Source organism: Barbus barbus (assembly GCF_936440315.1).
Source record: "Barbus barbus genome assembly, chromosome: 35".
Taxonomy (NCBI): domain Eukaryota; kingdom Metazoa; phylum Chordata; class Actinopteri; order Cypriniformes; family Cyprinidae; genus Barbus; species Barbus barbus.
The window spans coordinates 5,876,195-5,897,798 of record NC_136763.1 but is presented as its reverse complement, the minus strand read 5'-3'; the positions used below and the strand labels follow the sequence as shown (position 1 = coordinate 5,897,798).

The 21,604-nt window shown below is 36.9% G+C and overlaps 2 protein-coding genes across 16 annotated transcripts; one reads left to right on the top strand and one right to left on the bottom strand.

Moving 5' to 3' along the window:
* Positions 1-862: 862 nt before the first annotated feature.
* Positions 863-10,253, bottom strand: usp48 (ubiquitin specific peptidase 48). Of its 15 annotated transcripts, none has more exons than XR_013782909.1 (28): positions 10,235-10,253; positions 9,344-9,478; positions 9,032-9,152; positions 8,436-8,577; positions 8,050-8,177; positions 7,843-7,967; positions 7,622-7,730; positions 7,396-7,529; positions 7,218-7,300; positions 6,649-6,828; positions 6,377-6,511; positions 6,046-6,195; positions 5,289-5,489; positions 5,090-5,204; positions 4,662-4,807; positions 4,497-4,577; positions 4,147-4,271; positions 3,914-4,036; positions 3,729-3,790; positions 3,509-3,619; positions 3,060-3,190; positions 2,870-2,976; positions 2,675-2,779; positions 2,426-2,599; positions 2,217-2,293; positions 1,790-1,838; positions 1,678-1,704; positions 863-1,559 (listed from the first exon to the last, which is right to left on the bottom strand). XR_013782909.1 is itself a non-coding variant. In XM_079393711.1 (28 exons), exons 2-28 carry the CDS (start codon positions 9,475-9,477, stop codon positions 1,537-1,539), a joined length of 3,147 nt encoding a protein of 1,048 aa, XP_079249837.1. In that variant the 5' UTR covers position 9,478; positions 10,235-10,253; the 3' UTR covers positions 863-1,536. The 15 variants fall into 15 exon arrangements, 8 of the variants coding, with proteins under 8 accessions (XP_079249837.1, XP_079249836.1, XP_079249835.1 ...); XR_013782910.1 differs by having other exon boundaries at positions 10,077-10,241; XR_013782911.1 differs by having other exon boundaries at positions 9,675-10,238.
* Positions 10,254-12,113: 1,860 nt separating this feature from the next.
* LOC306854695 (low-density lipoprotein receptor class A domain-containing protein 2-like) lies at positions 12,114-17,215 on the top strand (the record flags this gene model as incomplete). The annotated part of the gene is made up of 5 exons (XM_079392901.1): positions 12,114-12,201; positions 14,066-14,557; positions 14,648-14,794; positions 14,879-15,016; positions 16,947-17,215. 5 exons carry the CDS (start codon positions 12,114-12,116, stop codon positions 17,213-17,215), a joined length of 1,134 nt encoding a protein of 377 aa, XP_079249027.1.
* Between the last annotated feature and the right edge of the window lie 4,389 nt (positions 17,216-21,604).

Below are 21,604 nucleotides of genomic sequence, written 5' to 3'. Positions count from 1 at the left end.
TATTTTTCTTACCCCAATTTTGAACTTTTTCCTTCTCAATATTTGCATCTTGGTTTAAGACTTTCTAGATATTTGTAATGGGGAAAGAAGACAAAAAAGCATGAAAATTCTTCACATTGTGCTCAAAGACGACCAAACAAATATTTCTGAGTCAAATATAACACATCCTGTTCAGAGCAAGAGGTCAGAAACCTACTCATGCAGTGACTATAGTACAGCAAATGTTCATAACTGCTCTAAAAGCACCTGGTTATTATGACAAATGAAATATAAATCAAATGAAAACAAACACAATTCATAAGGGGTTATTATAACTGATCAGGAGAGATTTTAGCCTGTTTATTCCCAGCATAAGGAAACTATAAGGATAATAAAAGCAGAAAAAATACGAAAAGCACAATATTAGAGTAAATGGTTGTGCCTCTTACAGTAAATTACAGCTACACACTTTACTTTTAAATTCAAATGATCCGGCTCTTTATTTAAATTCCTTCGAAGGACAACATTAGGCCCAAAACTCTCCGACAGTGCGCATGCGCGTACCGGCACCGATGAGCAAGGCATGACATTATGCGCATGCGCGTTAGGATTTGCGGCCCCTTTATGTACGCATGCGTATAATGAACAGCTGGTTTTCGGGAAGCCCTTCCTTGAAAAGGATGATTAGAAACAGACAAACACTCCACCATCATGTAGTCACGTACAAGCACCCCAAAGCTTTATGAATTTATGTATAAAATTACATATATTAAAATGCCCTTTACTGCCCTACAACATACATATTTAATACAAATTATTAATATAAATGCTCCTATAATAGTAACATTTCTGAAATTGTTCTAAGCATAAACTACACATCTGAAGATGTAAAAAGAATATTTATTGCCCATATGAAAGAACATACAGAAAAGTTCACACAAATGCCTGCTTAATATTTCAAGTAGCAGAACATGTCTAAACTATTTAGCAATGCTGTAATATTTCCCACTTCTGGAAATGTGTCCTATTTATACTCATCTTTCTAGACATCTCTCCACTGCTGTAGTTTGATGAGGTTATTTACATAAAACAAGGACTAAATATTTTTTAATATTCAAGTTGCTCATGCATTCTTAAATATGTACGAGCTCTATTGCAGTGCCATCACAAGCTTCTTTTCAACAAAGGATTTACAGAGACTTACTGTTTTACACACAATATACGATCAGACCATAATCTCTGAACATGACATTGCAACAAATAAGGAGGAATTCCGACTTTCCTTGAAATGGAACGTCCTTTGAGGAAATCTCGACCCGTATTTTTCACAGTCATGGTAAGCACGACCACAAAATCTTGCAGAATGCATCAACATCTTTCAATATTAAAAGCCAGCATTATGTTTTAAAGCAAAAAGACACTTTTGTTGCAACATTTCAATAACAAACTAAAAAATAAAATAAAAAAGACTTCATCCCAAGAATGAACATCTATGTGTAATTCAAGCTTTATCCTTGTTCAGACATTGTCAGCATTGTTCCACATATGGAGCCTCACTCAGTGTCCTAACAGCCCAGTGCCTGAACAAAAGGAAGCAAATATGGTAGATCGTGAATAATAATGTTTCTGTATTCTTTCACAAAGGCTTTAAAGATTAAAATGCATGCCTGAAACGATTACAAAATAGTGTATTCATACCTTTAAATCCTTCTTCAGGCATACAGACTAGAAAAAAATAAAAACTCAGCATTAAAAAAGTGCAGAAATAGATATTGAAAATTTCATACTGGTTAGAGAATTTAATCCTTACCTTGATAAACATCATCCATTGCAGCATAATCAGCAATAGGTTCATCAGCCTGTAGAGGAAAAAGTCAACTTAAAAGTTTGTGGTCAGCAAGATTGTTTTTTTAAGATTAAATGTCACAACATTTATAATGCTATTTCAAATAAATGCTATCTTTTTGAACTTATATTTGAATTTATAAACAGAGCTCACAAAAATGACCAGTTTCCACAAGAATATTAAGCAGCATCACTGTATTCAACATTAATTATAAGAAATCAACATATCAGAATGATTTCTGAAGGATCATGTGACACGCAAGTCTGGAGTATTGATGCTGAAAATTCAGCTGTAATATTTTAAATAAATGCAGCCTTGGTGACCAGAAGAGACTTCTTTCAAAAACACAGCCAATGCATCAGCTCCCATCAAAAATACTTGAGAGTTGTACCTTAAGGCAAATGATGCTCTCTGGAATAACTCCAAGACTTCCTAGTGTGGCGGAGTCATCTGTTAAACAGCGCCCGTCTATGGAGAGGTTTTGGTCGAATGGAGCCACAGAGAATGCATGCATGATCTGTGGATGCAATCATTTCAAATAAGACAACATGCTGCATCACATAAAAAAGGAAACACTTAACTGTCACAGCAATAAAAGACCTGGATTTTTAGCTCTTTGAGTGTCTGGTTGGCAGAGACGATGAGGGCTTTCTCCCCACGGAGTTTCCTGTGCCTTGTGCTCCTCCTGATGCCAGACTTGGACACAGCGGTCACGGGGGCCACAGAAAGAGAGCCGGTCTCGTTCAGCTTCTGCCGTTTGGCTCCACCCTCAGACTGATTTAAAGAAGAGCGCATGAGACATAGATAGATAACTGGAAAGGCTGATGGATGGACAATCTTTAAACATACCTGACTGAAGTCTGGATCTTTCTCTCCATCCATCTTTGGCTCTTCTCTTTCATCCTCCACATCTGACCCACTCACACTGAACTCAGGGGCAGATTCCTTAATCATCTGCAAGAAACAGCACAGATCAGTTATTCCTGGTTGTACACTCATAGTGATTAGGGTTAAACTGAGACACATGATCAAGCAAAAACTCACCCTTTTCTTGTCAATGACTTTTCGAACATACACTGTGGCCTGCGCGTACTCCCTCATGTCCCTCTGCTGCTGGAATATGAAGCCCTCTCTGCATTCCCGACACAGATCTAAGAGGACAACACACATTCTTACAAGAAACACAATGCCTGTTTGGAGAAACCCCTGGCTGAGGGTTGACGGTTTAGCTCACCCGGACAAGTCTGGTATTGCACATTGCCATTGTCTTGTGTTTTGTCATGAATCTGATGAATAGAGATGGTCTGGTCCACCAGAAAGCTTTCGCTGATCACCTCCCATTCAGCAGGCCAGAGAAGAGCTATACTGTGCATTGACAGACACAAACAATCAGACTTAAAAGTGCTCTTCATATGGATAGTTAACATTTCAATTCATAAGGTAAAATGCATTGTTTGGGTTCAGTAAGATTTTTAAAATGTAAGAAAGTCTCTTATGCTCATTTCAAACATTTCTAATTATTACCAATGTTGCTTAGTTCTTTGATGAATAGAAAGTTCAAAAGAACAGCATTTATTTAAAATAGAAATCATTCGCAACATTATAAATGTCTTTATAATGACTTTCAGTCAATTTAATGCATCCTTGCTTATTTCTTTGAGAAGTCAGGAGTGAGTAACTCACTGTTGAGCATCTCCTTGCAGCATGGAGTCATATGTGAACATGAAGCCTCCATGAGGACAGAGCAGGATACTGTTCCCCACACTGGACACTGGGTTGCTCTTTGCTGGCCTCCTGTGGTGATCAGGTATAACAGAAGAGGTTACAATAATTTAGGACACATCAAATGGTTCACGTTTAAACTGGAAAATCTCAATTACAGAAAAAGCTTTTTTTCCATTACCTGATAAATTTCCTCCATTCATCTACAAAGTAATTAGGTACAATGTACAGAACTTCTGTGTCCTAAAACACAATCCAAACCAAAGTCAGTTAGCTGAAAATAATAATGAAATACTGACGTGTTCACCCTCTAACAATCACAAAAAAACGTGAAATGGAATCCTTTATTTTGTAAAATGACATCACCTGTGGCCATTTCTGCAGTGTGGGCCGATTCTTCTCCTGGAAGAGGTTGAGCAAGGAGCTCTTCTGCTCATTTGCCACCATTCTGTTCCAAGCCTCATTCTCTTTACCTTCTCTTTCCAGCGTCTGAAAGACACGGTCAATCTTAAAAGCTTTGCCCAGAAATGCTCAATAGGCTGCTCACAAGGTTCGGAGTGTTAACCCATGAGAGTTGTGTTAATTGATTAATTTATTACCATGCACTGCTGACAGGACTCGAGATTTTGCGGGAACTCTGGTGCTTTGGGGAAATACATCCGCAGTTTATTCCACACCTCAGCAGAAACCACCCGTCTGTCATTCTCTATTATACTTAGACCACCTATGGGAGAAAGAGATAATACAATTACATAAATCAACCTTGCTAATGAATAATACAGAATTTTGAATAATTAAATATTCATTTAAAATTATGAATTCATATAAAATGTTCATTTAAATGACAATTTTGTGCATCACTAAAACATAATTGAACAGGACAGATGTGCCACTAAACACTGAAAATGTTTAATTTCGTTTTTCCGTTTTATCCACAGAGAAAACAAACCGTGATAGCAGAGAATGTCTTCATTAAAGTTTTTCATCTCTTCACCATCCCCCTCTTCGTTATCTCCTTTAACTCCATCGGCTAACAAAATGAAAAAAAAAGAAAATAAACAACTAAAAGACAAGAGCAAAAGCCATAAACAACATCTGCAAGTAGTCTCAGTACCTTTAGATCCTGCACTGCTGCTTTTCTCTCCGTTAACCTTGTTGCTGTTGTGTTTGGTTTCCTCCTCGTCTTCCTCTAGCTGATCTAATGCCAATTGTCTCCAGCCCCTTAGAGAAGCCTTACCGATCCAGAAACCTGATTCATCACTGAATGCACACAATATAAACACCAGATCAGCTTCATCAAATATCTAAAGAACTGCATTAGATGGGGTTATTATAATTAACTAAAACCATTACTAAAGTTTATGAAAATAATAAAATTTTCTGTAAAAACTATATAGACACAAAAACAACAAAATTGCTAAAACTTTACAATTTCAAATGGAAACTATAAAAATAAATTCAAAACAATAAAGCATGTCAATGATACTAAAATAATTGTGGAGTAAAAGCATCTTTTGGAGTTCCAGGTTAAAGAACTCATACCCTTTTAAAGGGGCTTTGGCAAGATTCATGACCTCTCTGTAATCTTCATTCAGCAGGTTTTTCAGTCTGATCACCCGACATCGCTGAGTGACACAGTCTCTGCAGAGAGATGACTCTAAACACCACCCAGGATGAATCAATACATGGACAAAACACACATTGATGAAGAATTAAGAGATTTGACAAAAGAAAGTCTTACGGCCTAGTCTAGATATTCCTCCATAGCGGCCGAAAAGGAGATCAGCGGCCTTCGAGGATATTCTTTTGACCTCGCCAATGTTGTCTGGGTGTAGTTTGCCGTGGGAACACAAGAATTGGCTGTTGTCAATTTCCTTGATGGCCGTGGAGTCATCAAGCCATTTCTTGAGCCACTCCAGAGGCACAAACTCATACGATTGGCCTAAAAGCACAAAAGGAGCCCAAGCATTAATTTCTTCTCGAAAATGGTTGCTTTCATATGAATACAAAAGCCATTAAACTGGTTACACTATTGTTCAAAAGTTTGGGGTTAGTAACTTTAAGAAATTTATATTTTTTTTTTAGCAATGTTGCATTTAATTAATTTATAATACTACAAAACAATTACACAAAAACGATTATATTTCAAATATGCTGTTCTTTTGAACTTTCAACTCATTAGAGATTCCTGAAAAAGATTATCACAGAAGACACAAAAATATGAAGCAACAAAATTAGAATGATTTCTGAAGGATCACATGACACTGAAGACTAGAGAAATAAACTATAAAAATAATACACAATATTACCGTTTACCATCTTTGATCAAATAAATGCAGGCTTGGTAAGCAGAAGAAACTTAAAAACATAAAAAAAATCGTACCACTCCCAAACTTCTGAATGGTAGTGTAAATATAATAAAGTTCAAGACTAAAAAAAAGGGAGATTTAACAGTTCATATTAGTGGAGAAACTAATGCACGGGGCATTTTTACGGACCGTCTTCTGCAGGTAACAATTCGTAGAGCTCCTTCACCTCCTCATGTTTGGCTTTGCCTTTGTCAACACTCTGCTTTCGCATGTCTGCCATCTCATTGCACCACTCCTCAAATTTCTTGTTGTCCTGGTCAACTAGCTTCTGGAGAAAATCTAAAACCCAAACAAATACATCTTAGATATGTAATGGTGAAAGTAGATATCACTTACAAAAAATACTGTGTAGTAAAAAATGACTCTCCTCTTAATGACAAAGACAGTTGTGTAAAACAACTCGAAAATGTGACTGATTAATCCATAATGTCCACAGAGGTATATTTTCAGTCAGTTTTACCTGGTACTTCAATGTTAGATTCTGTTTGGTCAATCTCTTCTGTCTGCTGTTTGTACACTAACATGTACGCGTTTCTTGAACAGTGATAGCCTTTGCTACATTTTGGCTTTCGGGTTTGAGACTTGGCGCTCTCAGCTGCAATGTAAACAAGAATAAGCAATAAAATACACTTTTGTATTTTCATGTTTTTAGAACTTTAAAAGAAACTGCACAAACAAATAGCTACAAAAATTAGACATCATTTAAAGTAAACGGCCCAAATGTGTCATTACCGATATCTTCCTCAATGCCCAACTGAAGTTTCTTGCCCTCCATTTTCTCAATCTCCTCATCATTGAATTTGTACCAGTCGTTAGTATGGGCGTCTCTTACATGAGCGATGTAGTGGCCAGAATAGGCACTCACGCCACGATGAATCAACACCGCACTGAGCTCATACGTACACATCTCTTCTGAATTTAGAGGTGGAGGAAGAAAAAAAAGAATCAAGCAATGTATCATGGTTTCCACAAAACTAAGTATTAAGCAGCACAACTGTTTTCAATTGATAATAAGAAACGTTTCTTGAGCAGCAAATCAGCATATTAGAATGATTCCTGAAGAATCTTGTGACACTGATGACTGGAGTAATGATAATGAAAATTCAGCTTTGCCATCATAGAATTCAATTACATTTTGCGTTATATTTAAACAGTAAACAGTTCATTTAAATTCTAGTAATAATTCACAATATTACAGTCGTTTTGATCAAATAAATTGTCTTGGTGAGCATAAGAGACTTTTTCAAAAACATTAAACAAGTCTTTTGAACGGCAGTGTACATACTAAATGCACAGCATACCTTTTCCTTCCAAAAATGGCTCCATGTCAAGAACTTCTGGAAAACTAATGAAGGTGTTGAGTTTCTTCTTATGACTACTTTGCCTATAAAAAGCAGAGAAAAACAGAAACAAATGATTAAAAATGTCTGTAAACATTTAGTAACAGGTCTGATAATTGACAAAAATGACGTCACTCACCTATCAAAAACAAAACGCATGAGCTGAAAATTGAGTGTGCGGGGAAGACTCTGGAGCTTGATCCGACGGGTGGCGTTCTGTTTACTCTGACAGCTCTCGCAATAGTAGCGATTATCACCGTCCAGCTTCTCCTCCTAAACAGCACGAGGAACAACACATTGAGACCCTCAATTTCTGATCTGCACTGACATATGGAGCTGACAGGCAAAGAAATGTGAGGAATCACCTTAAGAAACTCCGTTACACACTCCGTGAGGTTTTTGTGTCCTTGAATGTTCAACTCCAGCTCATAAAATCGTGATGGTAGAGGAGACTCGCGTCCACATTTATTGCATCTGGCATAACACAAAAAAACAAGCACTTATTACTATATTATAACGTATTAAGCTCAGAGTGAGAGTAATAAATTCCTGCATCTGAAAATAACATTTGTTTAGAATAACTTACACTGTAACATAAGAGAACTGTCCACAGAACTGCTGTTGAATGACATTTTGGAGATTTGGGTCCTTCTGCTTTGAAAGTGTGTCTTCAAGAAGTGACAGGAAGAGTTTGGAGAATTCCTGAGCATCCTAAAAATAAAAGAAAACCACATTTTGAGCTTTTCCATGATCCACAAAGCCCTCTAACTTGCTTCATCTTGTGCTGGCCTACCTGCTGTTGTCCTGTGTCGAGCCCAAGAGCCTTCACCAGCCCCGAGGGGTCGATATACCGTCTGTTGCTATTCTGTAGCAATGCAAATAGATACTGGAGATGTTCACATATCGTCCGTGGTTCATAATCTGCAGAATAATGTACACAAATGACAAAAATCATTTTAAATGATTGGGACTTTTCTATGTTTTTAAAACATATTAAATGCTTCCAATATTGTACCCTTCACGCTTAGCGTCAAAGGATCTCGAGTTAGAGTTACTGAATGGCAATAGTCGTTACAATAAATGTTGCATGCTACAATGGCATAATATTTTCCTAATGACAAGTATAGCATGTTGACAATAAAACCATCCAGGCTTTAAAAGAAGCACCCTTGAGCTCACCTGAATCTGTGTTGTGCCCTTCTGCTCTGGAATTCTGAAACTGATATAAGGCTCTACGAAGCTCCAGATTGTGGAACCACACCTGGAGGAAAGTGTTCACGTAACACGTGGCGCCAAGATTCGTTAAGCCCACAAATGTATTCTGCAACAGAGAGAGCAATCACATAAATGTTGATTAATAAAGGCGTTTGAGGACCCTTGCATTCTAGTTTTGTTATTGTTAATGAATACTAAGACTATAAAAGATCACTTTCCGTAATTGAATCAAAGCTAAAATAAAATTAAATAAATATTCAAGAAAAACTTGCCTTGGCAACTAACTAAAACAAATAAGTTTAAACTTATGTACAAAAATGACTAACAATTACTAATATACACACACACACACAATACAAATTACTAAACTGAAATTAAAATGAAAAAATATAAAATAAAAAACTAATAATAACATAAAAGTCCATTTAAAATATTAGTAAATAATGGCATATACATAATACCAAAATAGCACTATTTAATTCTTTATGTATTAGCATGCTACAGATTCACCTACTGTATGGTTTTCATCATTTTAAATGAAGATATGTTATCCAGCACACCTTATCTCGTCTTTCAGAATTTGGGTCATCGATGTTGTGGAAGGCATTTTCATCAATTTCTCCTAACCATGATTGTTCCCCAATACCGACTAGACAGTTGGGATTCCCTCTACAGTTCCTCCTGTGTGGCAGCAAACAATGTTTAGGGTGAGACAGTGATGTGATAGCAACCATCTGCACTAATAAACATGTTTTCACAGTTGTTTCATTGAAATTGTCTCTTTAAATCAAAATGACAGTTAATGCACTCAACAGCATGGATAGAATTAAACAGAGAGAACAGTAAACAGATCACTATCGCCTTCAAATTACCTGCATGTCCCTCTTTTGCACTGCAGCACTGCTATCCTATAAGCTAACTCTATATGTTCATGTGTGATGTCCTCTGGTTTAACCGTCTCTGCCCACCGCCAAGCAGCTTTTTCCAGCTGCAACCGAGGAGCCATTCTTTACAAAGAAAAGCACAAGTCTTTAGAGTTATACAAAATACACCAGAACAGACATGTACAGACACTCTGAAAACAGAAAACACACACTTTTAGAAAGTTACACAGAGATTACATACTGCACACAGCAATAAACAATTAAAAGCACAGACATCTTACACAGAAAATCACATCACACACACTTGACAGATACACACATCTGTATGATGCACAGGCCTTGCATCACTGGTCCAGCATTCACAATACTTTTGATTTCACCCCATACATCAGAAAAACACTCTAATGACAGCTAATTTATATTAACAAGCAAACAACTGACAAGCACCGCTAATAATAGTCAAGAAGCACCACTGAGTCCCAATTAGCACAAACATTTTTGTTTATCCCATCAACATAATTCACAGTTGAGATTAAAACATACCGTCAAAAAAAAATACGCCGGTTTACGGGCTCAACACAGCTGTATAGTTTTATAAATCGCTAGTAAACACAATAATATTGAATGTTTTCATCGAGGCTGCTAAAGCTGCGCAGTTAGCATGCTAGCAGCTAGCTCTTGACTTATTTGCATTAAACACATGCACCTGGCGTGAATTTACCAAGAGATTCTTGACTGTGAAGATGTTTCATAAATATAGGAATTTTAAATCACACTTTATTGATGGTAGGTTTGTATTTAGCGCCCTTGCGTCAGCTTTTATATAAATATTTTTGTCCCTTCGTCAGTTTCAAACTTCTATGAGACGTACGTACTTACGCGTGACGTAATCGCGGCGTCTGACGTCAATACGTCAGCGGTCCGCTGAATATCTCGCTGTTGCCACACATGGCAAGAGACTGTTTTCCTTAACTTTCTCGCTACTCTGGAAAAATACAATGCACTGAGTTGTTGAAATGCAAATCAGACACTTGAAAGCACAGGATAATATGCTGTTTCTTTCTTTTTTAGCTAGATGATATTTGAATTACATGCACCAAGTACACTACAAATTGCACAATCAGGTTTCTGTACATTTCCTCTGATTTAATTTTTTGCATCTTGGAAAAGTTAAATAGATGTCATGGTTTTAAAGAAACTGTATGTTCATACAAATAATGTGGCCTAATTATTTGTATGAACATAAAAATATTCAGCATCTCAGACCTAAACTAAACAAGTTTTACAGGTAGGCTATAGCGGGCTATTTGGCGAACAGAAATGTAATAATCAGTCCCTGAACAAAGAGGTCGGGTCCGCATCAAAGTCGCAGTGATCTTGTGTGCTGCTTTAACTACTGTGCATCTAATTTTTTATTTCTTATATTTTTATTTTAGTTACATTCATTTGGCATTTTGAAGAATATAAACCATTGGCCTATATTGATAAATGGTGTTCTCTTCACTTTAATCACATTTTTGTGGGAATTGTGTCCAAAAGGATTCCCATGGTAGATCATGAGACACATACACACACTTAAAAGAGAAAAGTCCAATGGAACTTTTAATAAGAAGCTTTGTTAAAGGCCCCAAAGGTTTAAAAGCTTTTTATTGGACTTTAAACTCCACCTTTGAACTTTGAATGAGAACATGTCATACAGAGGTTTCTGTGTCACAGGAAGGTCATGAATTAAGCCTAGAGAAAAGGAATTTATGCAAAATTGTGGTATAATGGCTGAGTGTTCTTTGAATTTGTTCAAGAATTGTTTTGGAGAAGTCCGTCTGATTGAATGAAAAAATATGCTTCAGGTGCCACTGCAGCGTCTTACTGGGTTTATGTTTCCAGTACCACTGTTTTTTATTATTATTATTATTATTGTGTGATATAAATCATTTTATAGAGATTTAGAACTATTTAGGCTAAAGGTTTGGACACATTTGACATAATTCATTTCTAATAAACCTTCTGACCTAAATGCTTAAAAGCCTGAAATTTGTCTACATGTCTAAGCATGCATTTATTCTCAAAACTATGGCCGTGTTGAAATGAATAAGGATAAGCAGCAGCAGGTATCCAGCAAACATATGAACTACTCATATGTCGCACGACTCGCACCTCATGAAGTTAGCAACTTTGAAGAAATATACTTAATTCCCACATAGTTTTAATGACAATATGTCTTAAAATGTGAGAAATATAATAATGCAGAATGAATAGTTATGCCCAAAACTTTGTATAGGCTATTATAATAGTACACATATAATTATAAAACTCCAACCGTTGGCTTTTAGTACCCAACAAACACTTGTCCGGATGTAATCAGCATGACAGATGTTTAGCTCTGTCTTCAGCTGTAGATGGTGCTTGGGTTAGGAGGCAGCTTTGAGGGGGTCCTGCACGGCTCCTCCTTTAGATCCGTATTGGACCTGTTGTCATGGAAATAGTTCAGACACATAAATTTGACAGAGTTTCCAAAGGCACAAAAGCCAGGATGATGAACAAGGATTAAGCTCGACGCATCTGAGACGCCATAGACAAATATTCCTGCATCAAAAACATTACAAAGCACTTCTTTAGGGGCGTTTCACGGGCTATAAGTCGTCTTTATAAATGAAGGGTATGTTTGGTTTTCACAAGTGTAGACTTTGCGCGGTACAAATGCGACAGAACAATTGCATTTAACATTGGATCAGCAAGTGCTTTGCTTGGACACGGCGAGATGGCCAGAGTGCGATGCATTCAGCACCTGTCAGGATGGTTTGTTCTGTTCAGCTTAATGACACGCCAGAGTCACTCCATTGAGACAGGTAGGGTGATGGGTGTTCGGTTCTAAAGATTTATCCCGTTATTACCTCGTTGACTCTGACACTTGTTGCAATCAGGTTTCTTCTCGTATTCTCATTTGTGTGCATTGGCATTAGAACTAGTTGGAATTCCAATGGTGTTCACAGACATTTGGCTTGGTAGGCCTAATTTGTCTTAAGATAACTGTAATCTAATAAAGTTGATAGTTTTTTCAGTTTCTAAAATGTTTTATAAAATATATGAAGAGTTTATTTGCAAAAACAGATAACTCAGTTTTTTGTATTATGTTATCATGTTAGTTAGCTGTATTTGTTAGTTGTTTTTTAAACTAATCAAAATAACCCAACTACAGTTTGATTGAGATTAACTGGAATGCACAATGAAAAAAACTTGATGTTTGGAAATGGTTAAAATCAACTCTTCAAATGTTTTTAATGCCTATAATGTTTAAAAACATACACAAACAGTTAAATAATAAAATAAATCGTATTTATATAAAATGTTGTATTATTTTAACTTTTTATTATCATTTATCTTACAAAATGTGTGTGTGTGTGTGTATATATAGTCTATATGTATAGCATATATATATATATATATATATATATATATTATTGTATATATTATTTATTTATATCAAGATCTAAAATAAAATGTATATTAATGTATATTATATTTAATTATAAACATTACACTGTTTGTAGTAAATCAGTTTTATATGTAAACTGCTCTTATTTACTGTATATAGATTTATAGATAGTTATCCTGTGATATGAAAATCATTTATTGTTTTTCATTATGAGACAATACATCTGGCTAAGGATAATTAATTTGATCAGACATTAAAAAACTGATGTAGTGCCTCCTCATCTGGTCCTGTGAAAAGCCCCTGGCATCTGTGTCATTACCCACAGAGTTGGCACGCTCTCTGCTGTTTCTCTAGAGTTTGGAATTACAGTGGGAACCTGAGTGTGATTGGAGTTCAGAGCACTTTGGTCTGGCCAATTAAAACATTTATAGGGAACTTACTATTCTGCTGCTGCTCATTTTTGTGGAAACTCAGCTGAGGACACATGGTTACAGAATTTTGAGGTATTGGTGCTTTTACACCAATAGAAGGTTTCTCTGGACATTCCTGGCAGTGAGACATCACGGATCTACCGGTTGCCCTTGGTAACAAAGCTAATAAACCAAGGAGAGGTTGTAAATCTTCCTATTATTTGGTTCGTACCCCAGATGGGGGGGGGGGGGGGGGGGGTGCAAAAGCCAGTTCATGCTTGTGGTCTTTCTAGATTAGAACTGGATTTGTTTTGTTTTCCTTCCAACCCTGTGTCCTTTATTTCAATCTACATGACCATTAAAGGAATAGTTCATCCAAAAATGAAAATATCAAACTCAAGTTGGCAAGTTTGTTTCTTCATCAGAACAGATTTGGAGAGATGTGGTGTTATATCACTTGCTCACCAGTGGATCCTCTTTAGCGAATGGGTGCCATCAGTACGAGAGTCCAAACAGCTGATAAAAACTTAACTATAATCCACAAGTAATCCACACCACTCCAGTCCATCAGTCAATGTCTTCCTCCATTGAAAAAGTCCATCCTCTGTTGTCCTCTCACATCAAAACCCATAAACATATTTGTTTAGAACTGTTTTGGACTGTTTAAATGATGCTTGATCTAGCATTGAGAGAGCAATATTATAAATAGAGGACTCATATTTTAGCCAGAAGCAATGGCTTAAAGTTAAAAACTTCTAAATGATGGATTTGTTTATTATAAACACTTCACAAGATGTTAATTGATGGACTGGAGTCGTGTGGATTACTTGATTTAGAATTTTACACCCATCTCAATATTCCCAACAGTGAATGTCGTGGACTTCTGTGGACAGACAATACAGGGGGACGGCATGATCGTAAAGTCCCACCAGGAGTCCCGGAAGTACTACTTTGTCTCGATTGGGACAGATTGCCACCTCACCATGCAGTCCACCACCCCCCGGGACAAGGTGCAGTTCTACTTCCGCTTCTTTCTGGTCTACAGCCTGCTAAGAGTGTCCCCGCACAGCCCCGCTCCCCTCCTCCCAGAATCACCCAGGGGGTCCTCCTCATCTGGCCCAACATGGCCTGATCTGAGCTTGGAGCCAACCACCGGGGAGGACCCCTGCCATGCTGGCTCTTACATCCAGTTCTACGATGGGAGGGATAAGTCCGCACCCCCTATTGGCCAGCCACTCTGTGGGAAGAGCCCTCCCCGACCAGTGTTGTCAACGGGCAACTTTCTAACTCTACGTCTTGTGACGCGAGGAACTCAGCCAAGGGTGGACTTTGTTGGAGACTTTACTTCATTCAGGCTGGGTTAGAATGTTTTTACAACCACGTCTCTTTTTCTTGAAGTTTAAGCATGATTGTATATCAACAGTCTGCTCATATTGTTTGTCTCTCCAGGTTTTAACCAATCAGAATGCAGCGGAGAACCATACTTCAACTGTCGCAATGGGAAGTGTATTCCCATGAGTCTGGTTTGTGCAGATGATAAAGGCATTGACAACTGTGGCGATGGTAGTGACTTAATCGATTACCCTGGTTGCAATGGTCAGTAAAGAGTTTATTTTGAGAAGACTTTTCCATCTCTGATTTGTTTTTGATAGATCTTGCTCTTGTTTTTGTGTGTTTCAGGTCCTCTATCTACACCCAAGCCCCCACAGCATCATGCTACCCAACCAGCACAGATGCTGAATGTTCCCACTCGGACAGTGTCCACTTTAAAGAACTGTGCCACTCCAAACGCCATTCCTGATCCAGACTCTGTGACTGGTAAGTAGTTCTTAAATACAATAAAATGTGCAAAAATTCTGCAACATGCAATAGATTATTAAAAAATGTTCTTTTTAGAACTGTTCACAGAAAGGTTCATTGTTTAACCAAAAATGGTTCTTCTATAACATAACTGTGAAAATACTCTTTTTGGGATCTTTCTTTTTTAGGAGTGCATATTATGGTGGTGACTGGTTTGTAAAGCACATCCCATCCACATTTTAAGGAATAATTGCTACCCATTGGCTTGATAGCTAAATGTAGAACTTGTTGTATTTTCATATTTCTTAACGTATGTTGAATTTGCAATAAAATAAAACACATTTAAAGGAATGACTGAACCTGAAAATATCCAAAAATGAAACTGTCATTTTCTTACCCTCATGTTGTTTCAGTTTTATGTGACTTTACTTTCTTTATGACTTGAGTGAAAAACCACCATAAAACTAATCCATACAACTAAGTCTTCACAATTCATATGATGAAAATTAAGCTGTTACTCACTAAAATCCATCTATACACAGATTCCAAAAGGGGGGTTTGGCAATTACATTAATAGGCTTGAGAAACATTTTGGGTTGCCCAAATAACTTTTTGGTGAAAAAATTTGAACACAATTTTAAACATCTATAGAACATTTTGCCACTATAGTGAAAAAGTGCATCTAAACATTCTAGTAAACATCTCCTTTTGCCTTCCATTATAGAATTTTGTTATGGTGCGTAAATTACTAAATTTTTGTTTCTGAATAATCTGTTCCTTTAAGATAAGTCAGTAGTTTCTTTCTGGTCTTCTCTATGGTTAACTAGTCCAAACTAACAAAACATGTTACTGTCTAAGCATTCAGTAAATCAGTTTTACATGGTTGTGGGTGTAAGTGGCTGTACAATATCCAACATCTTGTTTAAGTGTATATTTAGACCTTAAAATAAATTTGGATAGAGAGATGAAAAACCTAGATTGTAAGAAGATGGTTCAATGCACAAAACCTAAATATAACGACTATTCCTCAGAACGGCAGCTCTTTTTGAGTGTCCATAAATTTAGTTTTATTGCTGTATAATGGTGAACTCTGAAAGGCTGAGGACACAAAGCTAATTGAGGAGCACATAAATGTTCTTTGCCAATAGTAAGCTGTAAATCAGCTGCTTGTTGTAACTTCTCAAGAGCACTAGTCTGCGATAAACTCTTGTGCATTTGAACTAATAGCTGTCATTTACCTCCACATTCGATCTAAATTGCTTTTAAAAATCCACAGGTGTTCATACAATAGCACACTTGAAGAGACAGATTTCACAAAGAAAGCTTTAGGGACCATCATATCATATTTTACTGTATTAAAATGATGTAATGAATTAAACAAAAAGCCTCTAAAACTAACATTTGTTTCCATTTTGAAATATAGTTCAATCAAAATATAAATATTCGAGCAATTTCGAGCAAATTTAAGTAAGCAATATGATGCATTTAATATGTAATTAAATGGTAATCACAATTAAATTAATGTAGTTTATTAGCTGTATTTGGCCTGCTTGGATTAGCCATAAAATACAGTGCAATTGTATTTTATTTTATCTTAATATAGCTTAGGCTAATGAACTATATTGCTTGATGGAACATTTATTTATTCTGATAAATATTATTAATAGAACTTTATTATAATATAATTATTGAGTAAAGTGTTTTATAATTGCTATTGCTGCTAACTTAATCATACAAAATATACTATATTATGCACACTATTGTGGCTGATTGTTTTATTTTAAAAGACGCCTCCTTATTTTGGTCTGTTTATTAATTGATTCCATGAATGGCATTTTTGCAGGTTTAAGAATATGGAGTGTGTATATTGAGTGTTTGTGCTGAATAGATTTAAATCTCACTAGGAACTGTACATCGTTGTTCTTTAATGAAATCCTTTCTTCTCCAGATTCCCAGCCTTCCATTTCTTTGTTGGTGCTGTATGTGGTTCTGGGTGTGACGGCAGGAGGGGCTCTCACGTGCTGGTGCTGTTGGGCCCCTGGCTGGTTCCTGTGGCGCGTGAGTGTGTTTCGATACTTGCCCTGCTGCAACTCCTGCTGTGCATCCTGCCAGCTCTGCGGACGGAGCTGCTCGCAAAACAAGGACCACCGACTGGCCAAGGTTACACCGGAAGGAGCTGCAACTCCTTTATCTTCTACCACCACGGTGGCTGTGTAAATACACTCATCTGATATGTCCTATAGATCTTTAAAAGACTCATAATGGAGAAGATGAGGACAGTATGTTAGGAAGTGGTTTAGAAGTTCCTTTTTCAGTTTTTACAATGCAAAAAAGGAGCAAGCCGTGGAGTGTTTTTCACTGATACATTTTTGTTTTAAAAATTATAGAATATAATTCTATAATTTCTAACAAACTCTGCTATTTTTATTTTTGAAACTGGATTTGTTATATATTTCATAGATACTGGATCTGTGGAAACATCATGAGCTAAGATTTCTAGTTTCTAGTCTGGTTTTGTAAAAAAGGAAATAAAAGTCCACACTACTTACCTCAGTGGGTTACAGCTAACACTAGGACAATCCAGCTACAAAGTACTGAAAAATATTTTATTGTTAAAAGTTTCCAATAAAATGCTCAAAAAGCTACCAAAGAGCACTGGCCACTATACTCTCCTCCAGGTGATAATATTGTGAAGTTTTTGGACCAGTCTGTTTCCTGAACATGTGCAGTCATTGTCTTATTAAACTATTGTATTTCCTTAAAACCAAATCTTACGTTTTCACTGATATAAAAGCTTAGAAACCTATTGATATAATGTTCAAAATAACTAGTGTGATGTAAATAAAAAACTTAAATTTACACAATTTTTTAGGCAGAACTATATGATTTGAGAAAGTATGAAGTGGATTTGTTGGGGGTTTGTTTATCAATCTGATATGCAAGTTATTTAAAGGAATAGTTCACCCCAAAATTTTTATTTGCTTAAAATGTACTATATATGTAGATGAACTGTATATAAGTAAAGTAAAGTTGTGACGTATTGTCAAGTATGGTGACCCATACTCGAAATTGGTGCTCTGCGTTTAACCCATCCAAGTGCACACACACAGCAGTGAGTAGTGAACAAATGCACACACACACACACACACGGAGCAGTGGGCAGCCATGCTGCGGCGCCCGGGGAGCAATTGGGGGTTCGGTGCCTTGCTCAAGGGCACCTCAGTCGTGGTATTGAGGGTGGAGAGAGCGCTGTACATTCACTCCCCCCACCTACAATCCCTGCCGGCCGGGGACTCGAACCCGCAACCTTTCGATTACGAGTCCGACTCTCTAACCATTAGGCCACGACTTCCCCCTCGACTTAGGCCACGACTTCCCCCTACAGTATATAGAACTGTAGATGAGTTTGTTTCTTCATCAATCAGATTTGGAGAAATTTAGTGTAAAGTCTTGCTCACCAATGGATCCTCTGCAGTGAATGGGTGCCATCAGAATGAGAGTCCAAACAGCTGATAAAAACATCACAATAATTTACAAGTAATCCACACATGACCCCAGTCTATCAATTGATATCTTGTGAAATGAAAAGCTGTGTGTTTGTTAGAAACAATCATGATAAGAATCATTGTCAGAAATCCATCAAGATGTTTTTAGCTTCAAACCATCGTTTCTGGACAAAATACCAGTCCATAACCCATAATAATGCTTCTACTAGTTTCGATGAAGAAACAAACTCATCTACATCTGAAGGTGAGAACATTTTGTTTTCTTGGGTATTCCAGTTTTACCATTTCCCTCCTTTTCCCCCAAAAAATGTATTTTGAGGTTTGTGTTTTTTTTAGTTTTTTTTTACATATTTGTACACTGCAATAGAAGATAGTATGACATGTATCACTACTTTTGTCAGGCATTTTGAATTTGTGTTGATATAAATAAAATAACAATAATATATAAACAAGGTCAGTCATATGGAATAATGAGAAGGTCATCACTCATGGTGATTTGGATTTAACATTACACCCTGAATATTTAAAAATAACATTTTTATTAGGGTTTTTTTTTGTCATCATGCACCAAAAACACTTTTCCCAAATTAAAACAAACATTTTGTAAATTAGAAGCATTTGTTTCTGATTACAACCCTAATTCCGGAAATGTTGGGACGTTTTTTTAAATTTGAATAAAATGAAAAGTAAAAGACTTTATTCACGATAGAACATAGATAACATAACAAAAGTTTAAACTGAGAAATCTTACAATTTTATGCACAAAATGAGCTCATTTCAAATTTGATTCCCGCTACAGGTCTCAAAATAGTTGGGACAGGGGCATGTTTATCATGGTATAGCATCTCTTCTTTTCAAAACAGTTTGAAGATGTCTGGGCATCGAGGTTATGAGTTTCTGGAATTTGGTCCCATTCTTGCCTGATATAGGTTTCCAGCTGCTGAAGAGTTTGTGGTCATCTTTGAAGTATTGTTTTTTTTAATGATGCGGCAAATGTTCTCTATAGGTGAAAGATCTGGACTGCAGGCAGGCCAATTCAGCACCTGGATTCTTCTACTACGAAGCCATGCTGTTGTAATAGCTGCAGTATGTGGTTTTGCATTGTCCTGCTGAAATACACGTCGTCTGGAGGAGAGCATATGTTGCTCTAAAACCTTTTTATACCTTTCAGCATTCATAGTGCCTTCCAAAACATGCAAGCTGCCCATACCGTATGCACTTATGCAGCCCCATACCATCAGAGATGCTGGCTTTTGAACTGAACGCTGATAACATGCTGGAAAGTCTCCCTCCTCTTTAGCCCGGAGGACACAGCTTCCATAATTTCCTACAAGAATGTCAAATTAGGACTCATCTGACCATAGAACACTTTTCCACTTTGAAACAGTCCATTTTAAATGAGCCTTGGCCCACAGGACACGACGGCGCTTCAGGACAGTGTTCACATATGGCTTCCTTTTTACATGAAAGAGCTTTAGTTGGCATCTGCAGATTGTATTGTTTCTGTGATTGTGTTTACCGACAGTGATTTCTGGAAGTATTCCTGGGCCCATTTAGTAATGTCAATGACAGAATCATGTCGATGAGTGATGCAGTGTCGTCTGAGGGCCCGAAGACCATGAGCATCCAACAAAGGTCTTCGGCCTTGTCCCTTATGCACAGAAATTTCTCCAGTTTCTCTGAAACTTTTGATGATGTTATGCACTGTAGATGATGAGATTTGCAAAGCCTTTGCAATTTGACGTTGAGGAACGTTGTTTTTAAAGTATTCCACAATCTTTTTACACACTCTTTCACAGATTGAAGAGACTCTGCCTCTCTAAGACATCCCTTTTATGTTACAGACTTGATGTCAATTAACTTAATTAGTTGCTAGATGTTGTCCCAGCTGAATCTTTTCAAAATTTCTTGCTTTTCCCCTGTGCCAACTTGTTTGAGACCTGTAACAGGCATCAAATTTGAAATGAGCTCATTTAGTGGATAAAAGTGTAAAATTTCTCTGTTTAAACATTTATGTTATATGCGTTCTATTGTGAATAAAATATTGGCTCATGTGATTTGAAAGTCTTTTAGTTTTAATTTTATTCAAATTTTAAAAACGTCCCAACATTTCTGGACTTCGGGTTGTATTTCATGCATATACGACCAGACACAGGAACAGTTTCTTCCCTCAGTCAATACATCTCATGAACACTCAATAAATAAACGTAAAACACACAACTAATACATTATCCATTCACCACACTCACTTATTTTATTTTCTCATTTCTAATTTGCACATACTTGACCTGTACATACATAGTCGCCTATATTATATATTATATATTGTGTATTTCTTATTTTTTTTTTTGCTGCTTGTACATTGGTCATTGGCTATTTCCTGTTATTTTGTTTCATTACCTGTGTCCTGTCCTGTTACTGTCCTTCTGTTGCACTGTGGAGCTTCTGTCACTACAACAAATTCCTTGTATGTGTAAACATACTTGGCCAATAAAGCTCATTCTGATTCTGATTCTTCTGATATTCAAATGCGTTGTTCTGATATTTCAATTCAATGTACGTCACTGACACAAGTCTCTTATTCTTCTCACCAGGATTGAAGACTTGACAGACAGTTTAGATACCAGTAAAGCTGTAAATAGACAAATGCAGCCATTAAAAACTATTTTAATGTGACGAATGTCTCAAATCCTCTTTGGGATTATTTACAAAAGAGAGAGAAATTCTGGCAAGCACTTCCATCTGTTGCATTTGTCACTCCTAGCAACCTTTCAGAGCAGATCCTCTTTGCTCAAAGAAGAATTTCTCTGTTTGACCGATTTATATAATCACCAAACCCCCTGTTCAAACAGGCCCTAGACGTTTAATATCTGACATTAAGGTGACCTCGATTTTTTTTTCTCTGACCCCAGGCAGTAGATCCTTTTCAGGCCTTGAAGGCCACAGCGATGGGTGTGGATTGTTGTTACACTGACCCCTTTAAGACCATCTGTAAATGCTTTAAATTAACGGCACTGCACTGTTCCTGTGGTATCTCTCTGACACAAGCGGTTGCAAACGTCATTGGTGACCTCGCACAACATGCCTAAATTATTTGGTC